Source organism: Trachurus japonicus, chromosome 16 (genome assembly GCF_045865225.1).
Source record: "Trachurus japonicus isolate A0001 chromosome 16, Traja_1.0".
Classification (NCBI taxonomy): Eukaryota; Metazoa; Chordata; class Actinopteri; order Carangiformes; family Carangidae; genus Trachurus; species Trachurus japonicus.
In genome coordinates this window covers 33,364,600-33,385,078 of record NC_140922.1, presented here as the reverse complement: position 1 = coordinate 33,385,078, position 20,479 = coordinate 33,364,600, and the positions used below count along the sequence as shown (strand labels likewise).

Here is a 20,479-nt window from a genome sequence, read left to right as displayed (position 1 = left end):
CTTCCCCATTCCTTCTGCCCTAGCGCCGCCTATGGTTTTTAGTATCTTTATCATGTTTCTGTGACAACGTTAACTCATGTAAAGTGTCTCTGTTATATAGAATAAAATGTTTTTTTTCCATTATAATAACTTTTATATTGATTCTGATGACAATTTGGTTAATAATTGATAGTAATAATAATAATAATGTAATAGCAGGGTATATACAGGAATCTTAAAGCTAATTCTAATACCTTTTTAAGACTTTTTCAAGACCTTCTCAATATTTTTTAATACCTCACCGCCACTTCAAGCTGTAACCATTTACATCAGTGATACTTTTAACGCAACAGTTTTAGTTTGTGATAAAGACTGGACCATGATACAACAGAATTCAAAATAGGCAAAAAAATCTTCTTTTGTTTTTTTTAATGTACCGGTTCATCTTTGTTTTTTAATTAAATGAATAAATTAACACACTTTTACAATGTTTTTAGGACTCAAACTCTTGGACAGCTAATTCAGAAAAAAATAACTTTTATTATTTATTTTATTCTAAATTTAAGACTTTATAAAGTTGTGAAAAGACTTTTTAATACTTTTTAAGGGTCTTAATTTTCACAAATTTGATTTATCACCTTTTAATACTTTTCAAGACCCCACGGATACCCTGAATAGTGTAATAGTGTAGTTTGTGATTTAATAATGTGTGATTTATTACCTTGGCTGCAGTTCTTGCCTCTCCATCCAGCGTCACACACACATCCAGCTGCAGCACAGAGACATGAAACACTGTCAAACAACTCAACAACAACGATAAAACAACCAAAAAAAACACAGAGAACTAATCTTCTTGTGTCTGTGGAGGAAAAGATTAAAAAAAGTAAATGTTGAATGACTGAATCCTGAATTTCCCACACGTGGTCATGTGACCTGATGATTTTATCAGAAACGATGATAAACTGAGTCAATAAGACAAAGTAATCAAACTGAACTGAAACTGGGACTCACATTAAATCACTTTCCTCCTGTTTTACATCTGTATTAGTTGTTGTTTTTAACTGTTGGAGCTGTTTATTAACATTTCTATAACATATTTATTGGTTCTTGAGTTTCTTTGTTTAGTTTTCTTCTCTCTTGTTAGTCGTCACTGTTACACTTTTACATTGTTTTCTCATTTACCAAAGTCAGTATTTGATCCCCCGCTGATTGTTGCCTTTATTTCACTTGATCAAATGTAAATTAATTCATAATAATAATCATATCATTTCTGGATTTTTTTGTTGATATTCTGTCTTTCTCTGTTAAAGGGATACTTCACCCAAAATTAATAAATCACGGTGATTAATTATCGAGTTTGGGCGAAGTATCCCTTTAAAATAAACTTGCCATAAAAACTATAGACTGTCTATTTCTTTGTGTGTGTGTGTGTGTGGCGAGCAAACTTACAAAATCAGCAGGGGGTCAAATACATATTATTGTCCCCACTGTATATTGGTTTTTAGGGCGTAGTAGACTAGACTGAATTCTTTTATCTAATAAACCTCCTACCCATGATGCATCAGTGTCTGTTTGATCTGCTCAATTATTATCTAATATTGACACTTATAGTTAATCTGTATTGTTTTGGGTGATTAATCTGTATCATAATGTTCAGTTTTTCTAACCCCCCCCTCATTAATATTCATGAGGATGAGGCTGGAGCGGGTTCGTACCGGGGGTGCAGACGCCGTGGGCTCCGCAGGCCGACAGACACAGCAGGGCGTCACAGCCGGCGCCCGTCCAGCCCCGCTGGCAGCGGCAGCGTCCGTCCACACAGTCCCCGTGTCCGCTGCAGTCGGACGGCTCGCAGCGGCGCCGGTGGATGCACAGGATGGTGGAGACCTGGCGGGCGCAGCGCCACCGGCCGTCTGGCACACTGGGAGGGAGAGAGGAGGTCAAACAGCTGATCCAGTGGCTCAACATAGCCAGGCTTTGTGTTCATGATGAAGCTCAACAAACCTCTGAGTTAACCCGGTCTGAGTTAACACGGTGCTACGAAGCTGGTTCAACTTGGTTTGTTAAGTCCGGCTCTCAGCTTCATGATCAAAGGAGGCATTTGGCGTCATATGATTCTACTTCCGCACGAAATGGAGCGACCACGGGCTGATTTCAGCCAAGAGCAGCAGATTGTTTTAAAGTGAAATTCCGGCGTAAGTGTAAACCATGGTCAAACACACCGTAACACCGAGTTAGACCCCCCCTCGAGAGATCAATTTGCCCGACCGCTACATTCACGAGATCCACCAACTTCAGCAAATACCGCAATATCGCCACACACGGCGCTGTCCGGATCCACTGTCTGACCGCAACCAAAACGCCACCATTTGCCCAAAATAATGCTCAGAACTGCACCAAATGTCATCAATAGTACACACAGGGTCCCAGCACGTAGTACGAGTTGTCAAACATCTGCTAGCTTTGCCTGTTTTCTTTAGCAAGGAGATGCAACTCAACTCACCTACTTCTCCTCCGGGAGCCGCTCGTTGGTGAGGAAGCCCTGACGAGTCGATCACCGAGTGCACCGGAGTTCCGCAGCTCTTAAAAATGCTCATTTGCGCCTATATCGTGGCCAGCACTCGATAATAATAGTTATAAAGTGATATGCAAGATAAAAAAAAAAAAAAAACTCTGATTGTATTTCCATGAGGTAATTGTTGATTGAGCTGCGGAACTCCGGTGCACTCGGTGATCGACTCGTCAGGGCTTCCTCACCAACGAGCGGCTCCCGGAGGAGAAGTAGGTGAGTTGAGTTGCATCTCCTTGCTAAAGAAAACAGGCAAAGCTAGCAGATGTTTGACAACTCGTACTACGTGCTGGGACCCTGTGTGTACTATTGATGACATTTGGTGCAGTTCTGAGCATTATTTTGGGCAAATGGTGGCGTTTTTGTTGCGGTCAGACAGTGGATTCGGAGAGCGCCGTGTGTGGCGATATTGCGGTATTTGCTGAAGTTGGTGGATCTCGTGAATGTAGCGGTCGGGCAAATTGATCTCTCGAGGGGGGGTCTAACTCGGTGTTACGGTGTGTTTGACCATGGTTTACACTTACGCCGGAATTTCACTTTAATGGAGAGAGTATGAGCGATACAAAAAAGCACGATCGCAGCCTGAAGCAACAGTGTTGCTGCAAATATGACAAGAGGAAGCTGCTTTCCATTTCTAACAGCTGAACATTGCGCTACTTTTAAATATGAAGCTTTATTTGTTTAAACTAAATAAACTAGAGCAACAATAGATTGTGTTTTATATTGTTTTCATATATTTATAGAATGCGAGTGTGTGTTTTATTGAAAGCGAGGCTGGGAGTGTGTGTATGAAAATAGGTTACAGTGGGTTTTTTTAGGTGCTGTAGCTACAAGCAAATCTCATATTTGTCTCTGTACAAAGACAACAAAAAAAAAACCTTTTTAAATGTGAAAACAGCGGTGACCTATTCAAGATTTGGGAAACACTGACATATAACAGGCGAAACAATGAATTTATTCATGGTCTCATTAAGTGAAATTATTAACTTTATCGATTATCCATCTGATTATCTGTCCTGCTGCGAGCGGACAACTTCTTTCAGTGGTGACTGACTGTATATAAAAGTAAAATATAGGCTATAGTCTAATATATAATGAGCTCCGGACGCTCAGCTCAACAGCTGAGCAGCGTATCCCCTCAGCTGAACGTCTGCAGGCGGAGACGCTCAGAGAGAAAGTCAACAGCAGCGGATCAGTGCGATCTCTCTCTCCGTACAAATAATTAATTATAGGGGTAGGATTAGATAAGTTTATACTTCTTCCTACTCCTTTTCGCTCATGTAAACTGCGTTGCTTATGAGAGGTTACTTTTTTTGTGTATACATTTTTGCTGTTCACTTATTTCCTTATTATATCATTATTTTATCTTTTTTTTTTACATTGTCGTTTACATGATCGAAATAAAGATATCAATCAATCAATCAATCAATCAATCAATCAATCAATCAATCAATCAATCAATCAATCAATCAATCAAACAATCAAACGCTCCGTTCTGATCCAGCTCCACTGGACTTTCAAAGTAATGGTGACGCCAGCTCTAGATGAGTTAAATAGTGAAACAGCGGCGCGTTTATAGCCGGTTTTAGGATGAAACTCTGAACATAACCTGGTCGGGGCCAGGTTATGAGCTAAGCATCAGTTACCATGGTGATCTAGCCGGGTTAAAAGAGCCACCTTTGTAGTACAGGAGAGCCTGGCTTTAGACTCAACATACCTCGCTAACTCACTAAACTGGCTACAACCCTCAGGTGTGTGTGTTTGTGTGTGTGTGAGAGTGTGTGAGTGTGAGAGAGAGTGTGTGTGTGTGTGTGTGTGTGTGTGTGTGTGTGTGTGTGGGCGGCGGCTCACCAGTGGTCTGACGGGTAACTGGCCAGGGAGCCGTCAGTCACGTAGGTGGAAGAGCCGCCTCCATCCAGGTTGATGGCGTTGATGACGCCGTTCTGCTTCAGGAAGTCGGCAACATCCCACAGACTCATGCTGCACAACAACACAAACAACAACATTAACTTACATGTTCGAAATTAAAGATTCATTCATTCATTTGTGATCATGTCTTCCTTCTCCATTTCTTCTTCTCCACAGACAGACAAACTCATACACATAACATACACAACATAAAACCATCTTAGATGTTATAGATTGCAGTCACCGACCCTCTGGCTCCTGTTTGTCCATCGATGTGGAACAGGATCAGTTTCCCCTCGGCGTCGTGGCCGACGGCCGTCCGAGCCGAGACCACGTCCACGAACTCACGGAAAACACCTGAGGAGGGAAAACAGACACAGACAGACACAGACACAGGTGTTAACGTGTGTCCAGGCAAATGTCCCTCAGCACGACAGACATTAGTTGCGTTTCCTTCCACCTTTTTTTATTCGCATTTTCAAAAATTGCGAATAAATACTTGAATGGAAACGCCAGAAATTCGAATAAAGGCAGTAAATGCGCATAAAAGTTTATACGCTTTGAGGGGGTGGATTTGTCAGCGTATCGATTAAAGGAAATGCGACTTTTTGTGATGGAAACAGATTATGCGAATTGAGGCAGAGTTTGTGGGTGAAGCTGCTGGACTTCACCCAGCCACGTTCAAACAAATGGAGAACAACGCCCCGGTCTCCCAGCTCTCGTCTCTGCACCGCGACACAAACGCGCTCCGTAACCCATAATGTTTTGTTTATGACGGTTAAGACTACACAAACACGCCGTAACATCGTTATGTAACTTATTGATTTTTCACCGGCTTCGTATGTAAACAGATGCACATGGAGGAGAGGAGCATAACCAAAACAGCGGAAAAGCGAGCAGACTGTCACAGTTCCCTACTGTCTTTCTGTGTAAATAGCCTATATCATGTTACAACATGAAAACCTGCAGCTTATATTCAAGTGCGGCCTATATATGTATTTTCTTTTAAAATGTAGCTGGTGCGGCTTATACAGGTGCGTCTATAGTCCTGAAAGTACGTAAATTGTCCATGATGTTGAGTGTCAGCTGAGTGTCAACTGTTGGATACATTCACGCCCTCTTATGACGTAATCTCACGGTGCACTCCTCTCCCAATAATCGCAAAACAATAATGAATGGAAACGGTCATAAATTCGCATTTGCTTTTTGCACATTTTCACAAAATCCGCTTTTAAATTCGATACGACTTGGATGGAAACCCAGCTATTGATGTTGTGACCGTTTGCATGAATTAAATCCAACAGCCTCTACACCCATGACATCATACATAAGGTCAGTGATGGAGCTGCTCAATAACTACACCAGTTTTCAATGAAATATTATGTTAAATGTAGCATGAACAGAAATGTGCTGAGAATAAATCTTTATTTATCTGTGTTTATTAAAAACCTGCTCCAAAACAAACAACATGATGTGTGTGTGTGTGTGTGTGTGTGTGTGTGTGTGTGTGTGTGTGTGTGTGTTCGTACACAGTGGAGGTCCAGTTACAGTGCAGCCTCCGTCTGGGAAAACTCCTCCTCAATCTGTTTGTTTCACAGCGTGTGTGTGTGTGTGTGTGCGTGTGTGTGTGTGTGTGTGTGTGGTGTCGGGTCACAGACAAGTTTCTGTGTTATGCAAACATGGCGAAGCACTTTGAGATCCTGTTCCACTTAATTACAGCTGCACTGATCCACATCCAGCTGCTGCTGATCCTGGACCAGGTGAGGCTGAATTCACAGTATTGTATTGTATTTGTACTGTATTTTACAAACAGTTTGTCTCAAAGGTCTTTACATGGCATCATAACAACATCCTCTGTCCTTAGACACATCCACTGAGGAGAAACTCCATAGAAAACTCTTTAAACAGGGAAAAAGATGGAGAAACCTCATGTCAGATGTAAAGTAGCTTTACATGAATACAAGTCAAGTTTAAAAGAAAGCCTTTACTTCATCTTTTTTCATTTTCTCTCTTTTTCTAACAATGGATTGAAGGGTAATTAATGAAGTGGGACAAGGAATCCATCTATTTATAATTAGTGGAAAGGGGGAGGGATTCAATAAGAACAGATTCTTCTCACTCCTTTTCAAATATGTATGATTCTGCTTTTGTGTTTCTTGTTGTTTTGGTTCTTCAACTGATTTACAGATGAAGAAACAACTGAAATTGGGCCTTATTTTGTTTTACATGTTCAAAATAAATATATACCGATATATACACTACTCACAAAAAGTTATGGATATTGGGCTTTTAGGTGAAATTTCAGGGTGAAGCTACCTTCTCTAAACCTTTGAATGCACATGTCCAACTGTTCAATGTTTCAGTCATTTTTACCCACACTGTTGTTGGCTTTTGTTTCAATAAATAGTTTGAGATGAGGAAACAACCAGTAGTGCATGCATCTACTGAAATGCTCTACTTTCATGATATAATATCACTGTAGCCTGAACTTCTCACATTGTCCATAAACTTCACCCGAAAGCCAAATATCTCTAATTTTTTGTGAGTAGTGTATATAAAAGAAAACAGACTTGAGAGTGGAGGTGACAGACTTGTGTCCATGTATCTGAGCTGTGGAGCTGCTGGGACATGTACGTACCGGTCTCCTGGGTCTTGTCGCACTCGGCCTCCAGACTCTGGTTGATGTAAACCTCTCCGTTCCTCAGCAGCCACACCACGCCGCTGACCAGCTGGACCAGCGGGTTGGACTGGTCCAGGACTTCCTCCTGGGACAGATACCTGGACCGACAGACAGAGGGACAGGACGCACAATCAGGACCAGAACCTCCATTTCTCTGCCTCATATTTATTATTAATCACATTTTGTGCAGATTTATAACTTTATTTAGTTGAATTTCTTTCACATTTTCAAATATCTACTTGATTTCCACCTGAACTCAACGTCTGTCTGAGTTTCTGATCTTTATTTCTACAGATGTTTGTGAAATTAGAGACACAGCTCGAGGAGGATGCAAATAAAAAGTCCATATAAACTACTATTGCAGTGAAATATAATTATACAACCATCAAATTCATAATATACACATTTTAAATATATACAATATATAAAAATATAGTTTTGATGAACTCTGTAGCTTCTACCAAACCAAGAGTTCTGGGGCCGTATTCACAAAGCCTTTTATCTTACCGCTAGGAGTGCTCCTAACTCGCACTAAAAGTTTTTACGTAGGAGTTTTTTCTTAAAAGCTATTCACAAAGCCGCTGAGACCTACTCTTACTAAGGATAAATCACTAAGAGCAAACTAAGAGTGACGCCCCTGGTGACGCCCCGTTGCTATGGATTACGTCAATTCTCGTGCACGAATTCGAGGCGCTCAACACGGTGATTGGTTGTTGAGTGCCGGCGGCGCCCCCCCTCCCCTCCCCTCCCTCCTCCTCCTCGCCGCCGCCGCTCCGCTACACTTTTTTTTTTTTTTTTTTTTTGCCGTCAGGTCCGACTGGGCTTTTCAGATTGCTTCGAGTCCAAACCACTCTCTCTGCTGCCAGGTTGGGCTCTGAACTTTCTGTCTTTCTCTCTGCCATCTGCATCTTCCTGCTACAGTTTTTGTCGCGTCTCACTTTCTGCAGTGTGACGCTGTGCAAATGCAACTCTATGAGGGTCAGTGCGCCCACTCGCAAAGCAGCCGCTGGTTTTTTTCTTCCCACATTTTAATATTAATTTTTACATTCGTTGACAGCCCTAATATTATATGGTGATCATAATAATGATGAGAAAAGAAAATGCATTACCCACATTTGTGGCCTATAGCAGGATTTGAACCCAGACTGACAATAAGTTTAGTTTATTGGGGCTCGCCTTATCACATGAGCTATTACTACTAACATGTGTTTAGCGCACCCACCAACCTTTTAAAAATATTTTTGGCTCACATCAGCACGACTGCATCGCAGCAGTCGCAGTTACCTCGGTCCGACCGTTGTGATGCCTATATTGGACAGTTCGTCACCGTCACTCCTCCCGTTTTATAGCGAAAATGTTGGTGATGACAAAAAAATAAAAAATAAACACCGACAAAAAGGCACTTTGGGCATCAAAGGGCAAAGGGGCAGGTGCTCCAGCTCCCCCCTCTGCAGCAATTCGCAGTCCTCCATACATTTGCCTGGCTGCAGCCATTTCCGATTCTTTGTGAATAGGTCTTACTGAGTTAGGAGTCCTCACGAGGACTTTTAAGCTCTCCCAGACTTAGGAGCTACTTTTAGGCCTAAAATACTTTGTGAATTACTCTTATTTTAAAAAACTAGGAGTCCTAAATTTAAGACTGACACGCCCACTTTTTTTAGGAGTTGCTCCTAAATTCGGCCCTTAGGAGCTACTTTTAACCTTAAGATTCTTTGTGAATACGGCCCCAGATCTGCAGCTGGACGTTGGTTCAAACATTTTTCTCTTGCTCATGTCCTGTTTTAATATAATGTTTTATCCTTTATTATTGTTTTTATATATTTTATTACTGATAGATTGCTTTGTATAATGTGATTTGAGATATTTTTATTCTGCTTTTCCACTCTCTTTATGATCCTCACTCTGGATTCTTTACATCTATTTTTACTTTTCTTGTAAAACTCTTAACTGTTATGAAAAGTCCCATTTAAATTAAGTATTATTATTGTTATTATACATAATTATTATCATCATTATGTCTTCCACAGGGTCTTGATCAGTTCTCACAACAGAGTATAAGGTATATATTTAATTTATGTTTCTACGGTGTCCTCCAGGTGCCTTTACAGAACAAGCCTCATGTTTAATGTGTTGAAAACATTTAAGAATTCACTTTTAATTAAACATTTGTTCCTTTTTTAAACCTTTCCCTGATTTCCAACATGTTTTCCATGTGTTGTATTGAGTAGATTGTGTGTCTGTGCTGGTGTGTGCGGTCTCTAGTGCTCTGGGTGTTTTCCTGCACTCTGAGCTCATTTCTTCACACTGTGACATTAATAACTGGTCTGAAATGATGAAATCCTCAAACCATCGGCCTGATATTTAAACCTTCACGTGCTCGGTCTGAACACATCTCTGCTTTGTTTGACTCTGCGGCCACGTGTGAACGGGTCGGGTCTAACGAGACCTGGACCGGGACCAGGACCAGAACCACAAGTCTGGTTTCTGTGGGAGTGAAGCAATGTTTTCTAATTTTAAACTGAGGAGGAGGAGGTTTGTTGTTGGAGCGAGCGACAGGTTCAGGACAACATGTTTAACACTGTGTGTGTGTGTGTGTGTGTGTGTGTGTGTCACCGTGTTTGCTTTACTTCTTTATCAGACATTGATTCTCCGCGGGTGTTTGACCCCATCGGTCACAGAGAAGTTGAATCATGGAGTAAATAAGTAAATTCCTGGTATCACACACACAAACACATTTAACCCTCTGAGCTCCAACAGGTTTCTATTAATAACTGAGATTAAACACAAAACACAAATATGGTAAAAAAATCTGCTGATTCTACACTTTTCATCTCATATTTAGACGATATTAGGCATTTATTATACACTTATCTACACTTTCTCTCATATATTACACAGTTTTTATGAATCTTGGACTCTGAGAAACTTCTTTCTGTGTCAATAAACATTTGTTTTTACAGGGAATTTGGAGAATTTCCAAAAACAGGCTCATTTTTTTTTCAGCTTTTGAGCCAAAATGTCTTTTTAAAGCCGTAAAGAAGATTAAAATGTATACTTAAACAGTTCAGAAAACTGTGATTTAACCAGTTGGACACAAGATGTTGGTGAATTAGAAAAAAACAAAAAAGATATAGCAGAAGTCAGGACCTCAGAGGGTTAAAGTGATGTTTTCATGGTTTATAGACAACGTGTGTGAGTGTGTGTGTGTGTGTGTGTGTGTGTGTGTTTGTGAAGTGTTGACCTCACAGTGGAATAAAACCAGCTCTGTCCTTCTGACTAATAAATATCGATTGAACTCTATTTATATATTCATCTGTCTACAAGGGCGTTAAACTCTGGGGGAGGGGGGTGAAGATCTCTGCCCATATAAGGACCTCTGATAAAGGACAAGGTTAATTTAACTCTTTATTATGACGTTCCCATATCCATTACAGTAGTTAAAGGTGTTTCAGTCAATTACTGCCTTTATTTTGAATGCTTTTTATTTTGTTGTTAATCAGTTCTGGTGATTAACACGTTTATTCTAACAGAACTAATGTTTATTATTAATTTATCATATCACAACTTGTCACTGTGTAGATATTTCTGACCAGGCAGATGAACTAGTGACACAATCTGTGATTTAGGACACTATAAATATACAGTAGCACCACACCTTGTTGTTATTAATACAATGTAAAGAGCAAATCTAATTCAGAGAGAAAAAATAATCAGTTCTCAGATCAGCTCATTTTATCCTTTTATCTGATGAACCAACTATTTTAAATTGTTAATTGGCCTTGTGGCTTTTTTCATTATGTTTCTGAGCAGAATATGGATTTGATCTTTGAAATTACACCCTTGTCTGTCTGTCTGATGAACTGAACTGTACATCTGTGTGTTGTTGTTTTTATCTTCTACTGTTCGTTACGTCATGAGCCCAGTGTGAACAGGAAGTCACCTCAACTCACTTAAATCTAGGGCCGGCTGACCAAAAAAAACAAAGCTTCGAAGCTTCGTTCGTTGCCATGGTAATCAATCATGAAGTCCGTGATCGATTGTTGTTTTTTTCCCCCCCTTTTTTCCTTTTTGACACGGTTCTCATCGGCAATTGTTACATTGAAATGAGTAGGCTACTTGGCACCTGCCTGATTTTGGAGATATGCAGTGTTTGTTTGCCATTTACTTTCATTATTTCCGCTACGATCGCCCCGCGAAGCTTCGATTATTAAAATATGATAATCGGGACAGCCCTAATATGTGTTTTTTCCTTCAGACCGAACCAGATCCTGCTGCTCTGAGTGGAAGAACTCTGGTGCCTTATCAAAATAAAAGCCCTCACAGCTTCTTCCTGGTTCCTGTATTAATCACTTTTTACAACTGTGGTGTTTTTAACATTTGTATATAACTATTTATAAAACGGAAAGGTGAAATCCGGCGATCTGATTGGTTGTTAACCGTGGTATAATGAGCATATACCACGGCTACTATTCTAAAGCCTTATCACAGCGTAGGCTATCACTCCGCGTCAGGCACGTATGACTGGTATGAATGGAAGTTGTTGTCACGTATCCATGACAACGGATTGTTGCAGTCCGTAGCAAAAGACAGCTGATGTTTTTACGATGTTAAAAAATGGACTAAAGTAGTGTAATTGACATGTTGAAGGTGAACTTTCACCTCCAGAGGGTTAACAATGGTAGAGGGGACTGAGCAGTGACAGAGGAAAAGACCAGATGCAGAGCTACTTGGAGCTAACGTCTGGAGAGGTGGGACTAGTTTTTTCCCAGTGCGGCTATTTTACTGGATAATATGTATTTCTGGTTGAATAAAACTACATGAAATTGATTGCGTATCCCTCTTTCATATTGTCATTATTGGTAACTGTTTTATAAAAGCAATATATCACTCCAGTCCGTGGTATATGCTCATTATACCACGGCTAAGGGGCGTTGTTCGGCCCAACGCGAAGCAGAGGGACAACAACCCCCTTAGATGCCCTTAGATGTTGTGATATATTGCTTAAGTATTTATTCTACTATTTAATTCTTCTTTTGATTATATGTTTTTCTTGCATTTATTATCTGCTTCTACCACCTGTATTTTAATAAAATTGATTAATAAAGTATCGTTATCGCTGGATTACAGGAAGTTTTGTTGCCTGATGATGTTTTATTAAACCGTCTCTGTCTCTCTCACCCGAACACCAGCGTGCCGTCCCGTCTGATCCCAAACTGTGCGTTCTGCACGCCGCCGCTGTCCTGCACCGTCCGCCCGTCGCTCACGATGTTGCCGTGACAGGCGCCGTGGTGCGTGTCGAAGAAGCCGGCGTTCTGGGCGTAGAGGCAGCCGGCGGCGGCGGCCGTCTCCTCCACCGTGGCTCGCTGCTTCATCCCGCAGCCGCCCGGCCCGCCCGGCTCCAGCACCGACACCGTCCTCAGGGGGTCGTGGACCGTCGTCATGTGACCTGGGGGTTAAACACCACATCCTGTTCTTTATGTCTCACCTCCATACTCACTTTAAAGGGACAACGAGGAGTTTTGTTAAAGCGAAGTGTTTTCACACTACATTTATGAGCCTCCGCACCGTGAAATTCTTTGACCGGCGCAAGACAGACTCATGTTTTCATTCATCAAGAATTAAAGTCAGAGGTTGGAAGACGATCACATACCGTCGTAGTTCCCACCATAAACGGAGATTCGGCGGCGTTATTCTCATGACTCGCCGCAAAACAATACATTTATCATAACAAGTGTGGGTTATGATAACAAGTTCATCCACATTAATATGAGACTTTTTTATTGTCGTGGAATTTTTCGTTCTGCCGACGGAGAAACTCCTCGTTGTCCCTTTAATTTTATTTAAGAGTTCAATCATTCAATTACCTATTTACTTTAACTTAAAACACATTTTAATAATGTATGTTGTTTAAAGATAAATGGAAAAGTTGCTTTTTTAAAACCCAGACATTTCAAAATAACATAGTTTAGAGCTGTAACTGCAATAATACTGTGATATTTTTTCCAGTCTGTGCTTTTGCTCCTTTTTTCAGGACTTCATCTTCTTTCAACACCAGACAGTTGTTTTGCTTTTCTGTAATAATAATATAGTGTCTATAGTGTCTTTCATACAAAAGAGGTTTCAATTTCAAAAAACTTTATTTATCCCCAAGGGGAAATTCAACTTCAAACAATTAAAAACAATATTGATCAAAAATGATCAAAGGCAATTAGACAAGTGATGAACAATAAACGGATAGATTTTTACGATTGTTCAATAGAAGAATTAAAGTTTTAACGTTCTCCTTGCAAATCTGTTGAAATGTCATGTTTTTTGTGTATTTTATTGTTTTATGTTGCATGGATATCTGCTTATGACAAAACCAAACGTTCATAATTTCCCCCAATTTCCAGTTAATTCCCATAAATTCCTGTAATTCCCATGGAAACTTTCCAATTTTGAATATTTTTGAAATTTGCCAGAAACTGTGTCTCTTTGCAACCCCCTGATAAATCAGTTTCTAAGGCGTCACTGACCGTAAACATGTTTGCTCGGTCCCGACACGTCCGTCACGAACACGGTGGACTCGGCCACAGGAAGTCCGCTGTGGTTGCTGGCCGGCCAGCTCTGGTGCGTGGTGTTACCGTGGACCGTCGGCTGACAGTCTCTGACGTGGCGGTGAGAGTGGGAGGGGCCGTGGGCGCCCGCGTACGGCAGCAGGACGTCATCGTCCGAAGAGACTCTACAAGAGACGAGACAGAGAGAAAATGAGTTTTTATTAGACTGAGAGAGAGAAAGAACAACTGCAAACAACTGTGTGAAACTATATTTATTTATATACAGTATATATAATAACATATGGATGTGCATGAGTGTGTTTGCATGAGTTTCATACAAGACATGCATTAGAAGGAAGGTTTTCACTGCTACTATCATACAGAAAACAGTTATATATGAAGAGTTCATTTGCAAAAGCAGATAAGTGCCATTTTGAAAAAAATGAGCTGAGGCTTTGTAATTATCCATCCATCCATCCATCCATCCATCGTCTGCCGTATTATCCGAGTCCGGGTCGCGGGGGCAGCAGTCGGAGCAGGGATCCCCAGACTTCCCTCTCCCCGGACACTTCCTCCAGCTCTTCCGGGGGGACCCCAAGGCGTTCCCAGGCCAGCCGAGTGACGTAGTCACTCCAGCGTGTCCTGGGTCTTCCCCGGGGCCTCCTCCCGGTGGGACATGCCCGGAACACCTCACGAGGGAGGCGTCCAGGGGGCATCCTATACAGGTGCCCGAGCCACCTCAGCTGGCTCCTCTGGATGTGGAGGAGCAGCGGCTCTACTCCGAGCTCCTCCCGGGTGACAGAGCTCCTCACCCTATCTCTAAGGGAGCGCCCCGCCACCCTGCGGAGGAACTCATTTCGGCCGCTTGTATCCGGGATCCCGTTCTTTCGGTCATGACCCAGAGTTCATGACCATAGGTGAGGGTGGGAACGTAGATCGACCGGTAAATCGAGAGCTTTGCCTTTCGGCTCAGCTCCTTCTTCACCACGACGGACCGATACAATGACCGCATTACTGCGGCCGCCGCACCGATCCGCCTGTCGATCTCGCGCTCCGTTCTCCCCTCACTCGTGAACAAGACCCCAAGATACTTAAACTCCTCCACCTGAGGCAGGAACTCTCCCCCGACCTGGAGGGTGCAAGCCACCTTTTTCCGGTCGAGAACCATGGCCTCGGACTTAGAGGCCAAGGGATGGCTTCATCACTTGTGTCATAATCAGATATGTTTATGTGAACTATCCGAGCAGTAAACTCAGTGAAACAGCTGATGGAAACGCGCACAGCCGTCTACAGGCGGCAGCGCGCAGTGATACGGAGGGAGAGAAAATAGCGCCAAGCGATTGCGAGGTCAGACTTTTTCGTGGACAACGGTTTTGTGATGCAAATATATCACTCTTTTGAACGCATATTGTTTTGAGAAGAAAAACGCTTTATTTTCGTGACCCCAGCCAACTAGCCGGACTACATTCGTCAGCACCGAAACCAGACCGGAACTCCGCTCATGGGACACAGTCCGGGGAAAGTCACTGTCACAGCACGTAACTGGTGATGGGGATGCCATATAGATTCATATCAAAAGACCCGAACTAACCCTTTAAAGCAATTGTATTATTCAAGCCAGTACAAAACGTTTAAAAGCTGTTATAAAGTATCCTGTAATAGCCTATTTTATGAACTGTGATTGGTTTGGGTTTGGCCAAATGATTTGAGAATGATATGAAACACCATTTTCTTTTCTTTTCTATTTCATAATGAAATACTGTTCACTTGTATTTTCTTACATAATGTTTTCCTGTGTGATGTATCTGAGAACTTTGAACTATTGTGTCCATTGTGTGTTGTGTGAGTGGTTTGTAGTGGACCCCAGGGAGAACTGCCACAAAAGAAAGAAAGAAAGAAAGAAAGAAAGAAAGAAAGAAAGAAAGAAAGAAAGAAAGAAAGAAAGAAAGAAAGAAAGAAAGCACCACTGACAGGGTTGAACCTTAGAATAATAAACTTTATTTACATCATGGACATTTCTGTCTTAATGCTTTTAACTGTCTGGTATTTTTCATTTTATTCTTTTTTTTTTATCATTATTTCTTGTCTGTTGTAACATTTTCAATCCAGTCAGTCCAGTCTAATTTTAAAAAGGGCGCAGCTCCTCAAAATGATTTGATGAATACAAAAAGAGAAAAGGGAAATAAAGACAAAGAACAGGTTAAAATAAATGAAATACTCTGATTCACAGAGTCTGTCCCCTTCAGGTGCATGAGAAAGAAGAACTGGCTTTTATTTTGAAGGGCTTTGTTTTTTTGTGTTTTTTTTCACAAGTTGCTGTAATAGTTTACAAAATAAAAGCCTTTAAACACAGAGAGTCAGAAACCTGCTGGATTAAAAACATCAACACACTTTGTCAATAAAGTTTTATGTTTTCCTGAAGTTGCATGAAGTGGATATTATAATAATAATCTAACAGTTATAAATACCTATAACCCTGCACTGGAAGCTTTTATTTATTCATTTATTATTTATTTTAAATGCACATCGTTGCCCACTGATGTTCATTTTGTTTTGGAAAAATCATTAAAAAAAGCTCTGACGTGGTCGAGCTGGTATCAAAATATCCTGAAGTAAATCAGGCGTCTTATCAGCTGAGTGACCGTGAAGAGGAAAAACATTCCCACAATGACACACACACACACATACACACACACGATGGAGGAAAACATGATGAAAAAATATGTTGAGGAATAAATCCTGTCCTGTGTCGACTCGTTTCATCACCACATGCAGGAATGTGTGTGTGCGTGTGTGTGTGTGTGTGTGCTCTATCTGCTTCCCCTCTCTGTATTGTGTTAGTGTTGACTTTCCTCCCTGACTTTCTCTGTGTGTGTGTGTGTGTGTGTGTTTTTGTGTGTTTGACACCTTTAAAATGTCAAAAATAATGTTTTCTGAAAGTATTTAACATAAACGAGCTGCGTTTAATGAGACGTAACAAACTAATTAGACTTAATTGTGTCATTTAAAGGTCAAACTACATGTAACAGACGTGGTGGGACGTGACCTCACTCTGTAGTTTTCCATCTGACGACTTGTTGAGCAATCGACGGAAAATAATATATGAGAAAGAAAGAATACTTTCTTTTGGAAAGCTTGTTGTTTTCCATCCGATTTCTTTTCTTAGAATTTGTGTTTATACTGAAAAACAAAACCTCAACAACTTCCAAGAAACGGAGGTAACATCAATAAATATCTGCTTTCTGATCGATGCTCCACAGGCCAAAGAAAAGCAGATAAATGCAACGTTTCCTCCTGATGAACTTTAGATAATAAATGTGTTGATGCTTAATGTTCTGGAGATAAGCAGCTGCATGTTTCTGGACAAGCTCCAAAGAAATAAAGAGAGATTAATGTGCAGATGTTTTTTCTTATTAAAAACATAAAAAAATAACAATTTTACTTTATTTTTATAGCATTTCTAATGGTATTAAGACACTTTGTCTGAGTTAGAGTGGACACAGAAACAGGATGCAGGAGAAAAAAACATCAATGTAATTAGCAAATGTTGATGTAAAACCGATAATTCAACTCATTAAATGTGACATTTGAAGGCTGCAACAAACATTGTCACTGTTTTCTTAATTGTTTTTTGTCCATTAAATGTCAGAAATTGTTGAATAATGCGTTCGAAAAGCAAAAAGTATTCTGTTTGTCATATATTCATAATTAAATCAGTCAAATTCTCATATTTGCACCAATCATTACCTCACATATATCTTTTTAATCTACTTTCAATATTGGCGCATGTTTTTATGGCGCTGTTTTATGTTGTGTATGTTCATACTTTGTGTGTTTAATGTCCATAAATGAACTTTTAATATATTTTGTTTACGCTAACAGACTTGTATTTATCTATTCTTTGTTTACATATCCAAGGACAACAGACGCTAATTAGCTATTTGCCCAACTCTGGTGCAATTACAGTGTCGTGCAAAAGTTTGGGCACCCCTGGACAAAATGTCTGTTAATGTGAACGGTTCAGCAAGTGGAAGATGAAATGATCTCCAAAAGACATAAAGTTACAGATGACACATTCGGTTTACATTTTAAACGATATATAATTTTGTTTTTTCATCTTTTACATGTTCAAAATGGCAGAAAAGGAAAAGGTCCCTAAGCAAAGGTCTGGGCCGCCTGCATAGTTAACTATCACAGTGTTTTGGCTAAATAGTAAACATCTTGTCTGATACCTTGGTCAAAGTTATCTGAGAGCTCAAGTCTCCTGGGTTTCCCATTCTTTTGCAGGCTGCTGCTTTGTTTCCATTTTTCACCCTAAAACTGTAAAAAACTAAAATAATACACTGATATTGATTAAAAATATTGAAAAAAAAACGAGTGTTTCATGTTTAACTTCATGTCTTTTGGAGATCGTTTCATCTTCCACTGTGTTCACATTAACAGACATTTGGACCAGGGGTGCATTGAGAAAAACAAATAACTTAGTAAGTAGATTCTTTTTTTCTATCCATTAAAGCAGAAGTAAGCGATATATTTGTGTTAATATAAGTCTTAAATAGTTATATCTTCCGACAGCAATCACTTATATAGAGTGTTTGGACTGAAACACGGGTCTGTCAGTCACTCTGCTCTGCTCTGAGCCGAGGAGAAAACTTTCCTTGTATCCTACAGTTTTTATCCAATGAGGAGAGAGAACGGCATGCAGGGCTGTGTGTGCAGCCAAGGGACGCTGTGAATGTGGTGACGTAGGGACGAGGACTGTTATGGTGCGTTCAAGGCAACCCGTAACTCGTGTTTTTCCGACCTGTGAAGTCGTACCAGTTCGATCTGGTACGAGTTCACGGGTCAGAAGTTACGTGTGGCCGTTATAGTGACTTTCACAGGTAAAACAGGTCGGAAAAACACGAGTGGGTTGCCTGGAACGCTACAAAGTCGTAAGACGTGACGTGAAGCTGTAGGCTAATTTACAGTTTCAAAAGCCTGCCTGGAACGCAGCATTAGCCAAAACGACTGGATCGCTTACTTCTGCTTTAATGTGAACGGTTCAGCAAGTGGAAGGTGAAATGATCTCCAAAAGGCATAAAGTTACAGATAACACATTTAGTTTAAATTATAAATTATATTTTGTTTTTTCATCTTTTACATTTTCAAACTGACAGAAAAGGAAAAGGGCCCTCTGCAAAGGTTTGGGCTGATTAAAAATATTGCAAAAGAGTGTTTCATGTTTAACTTTATGTCTTTTGGAGATCATTTCATCTTCCACTTGCTGAACTGTTCACATTGACAGACATTTTTAAACCAGGGGGTGCCCACACGTTTTCATGATGCCACTGAAACTGTGTGCTGTCCCTGTACAAATAAACAAATAAATTAAGTAAAGAGCATGGAGAAAAACATATAACTTAGTTAGTAGATTCTTTTTTTCTATCCATTAATTTGTTGCTTTATTTGTTGATTTATTGAAAGCATTTGTACCTATTTCTATTTTTATGTTTCTAATTACTTTATTTCATATTATCAATATTTTACTTCTGCCTTTTGTCTGTTTCTTTCTCTCCATTTTGTCGCTGTGATGCTGAAAATTTATTGATGACCTCTCTTTATCTTATTTTAATGACGTCAGAGCAGCTGTGGTTGTTTTGACACAGCGGCGCCATCTTGTGTCCAGAGCGGTGAACTGCAGCAGCTCCACGTTTAAAAAAAAAGAGAAAGAGGAACTGTCACTTTGGTTTGAAGACCGAAACTAAAAAAACACGAATATCGATCACAGGTTTCGACCTGATATGACAGTTGACTGACTGATCAACCGTTATTATCTACAGTTAATCACCATGGCGACAAGCTACTGTGTCACAATGAAGTCATATGACAACTGTGATAAAACCAGTCACAGCTAATTCACATTAATGTCATTTACACTTGTTTTAATGTTTAGTTTTAAGAAGATTAAATGTTTTTGTGTGTGTGTGTGTTTGGGGTCTTTCCGTTAAACAGGAAGTGACTTTATTTCGCAAACGGTCAGTCGTTGGGAGCTGTTGCTCAACAGCTGGAAAGTTCAGTTAGCATGAGTTTATTCCAGATAAACTAAAAATAATAATGCCATATTAATTATATTTTGTCAGAAACATGTCAAGCTCTGCTTTGACTAACTTGGTAGGAAGTTATAAACATAAGAAACAACATTAAACAGGCTTCCCTCAGCCGTAACAACAACAAGTAGCAGCTATCTGTCGGCTAAAGCTAAGCTAAGATTAGCAGGCTAACTGGACTCGAACCGGGAACCAGCAGCGGTCTGGGTCTTACCGGCGGGTGTTGTTGTGGGTCTCGGACAGGCGGACGCTGAGCCACAGCAGCAGCCACACACCGGAACATTTCACCGACACTGCTGCTGCCATAAGAAGAGGACAACTACCCCGCAGGACTTCCCTCCTCTCCTCCCCCTGGTTCCCACATCACCCAGCAGCTCGGCTAAGTTAGCATCAAGCTAACACACAGCGACACGTACGACTTCCGGTTGCTTTACAAAAAAATAAAAGCGGCTTATAATGCATTTTCTCAATGTTTAAAGAAGTATAGGGTCTATTTATGGATTTTTAAGCAATATATCACGAACAAAAGTAAACATTTGGATGAAAACTGTAATAAGAATATTTAAAGCATTTCCTTACAATATAGTCTATCTTTGTTATACTTTTATTTTGAAAATCTTACCAACATTTTCCCGTGTGTTTTGCCGAAATGTTGCACCTTGACACTGTGCATCACATGACTGTCTCATTGCAAACTTTTGACCTTTTGCTCCCACAGACA

The 20,479-nt window shown here is 40.5% G+C and overlaps 1 protein-coding gene across 1 annotated transcript in view; it reads right to left on the bottom strand.

Annotated features, from left to right (window-relative positions):
• nagpa (N-acetylglucosamine-1-phosphodiester alpha-N-acetylglucosaminidase) overlaps nucleotides 1–20,124 on the bottom strand; it is a 28,275-nt gene extending 8,151 nt beyond the window's left edge. The window contains exons 1-8 of the mRNA XM_085803098.1: nucleotides 19,973–20,124; nucleotides 13,649–13,854; nucleotides 12,312–12,579; nucleotides 7,092–7,231; nucleotides 4,702–4,810; nucleotides 4,397–4,525; nucleotides 1,695–1,897; nucleotides 701–748 (exon numbers count right to left, since the gene is read on the bottom strand). Coding sequence (XP_085659224.1) covers nucleotides 701–748; nucleotides 1,695–1,897; nucleotides 4,397–4,525; nucleotides 4,702–4,810; nucleotides 7,092–7,231; nucleotides 12,312–12,579; nucleotides 13,649–13,854; nucleotides 19,973–20,064 — 1,195 coding nt within the window. The 5' untranslated portion in view covers nucleotides 20,065–20,124. The remainder of the gene's footprint in view (nucleotides 1–700; nucleotides 749–1,694; nucleotides 1,898–4,396; nucleotides 4,526–4,701; nucleotides 4,811–7,091; nucleotides 7,232–12,311; nucleotides 12,580–13,648; nucleotides 13,855–19,972) is intronic.
• Nucleotides 20,125–20,479: the final 355 nt, after the last annotated feature.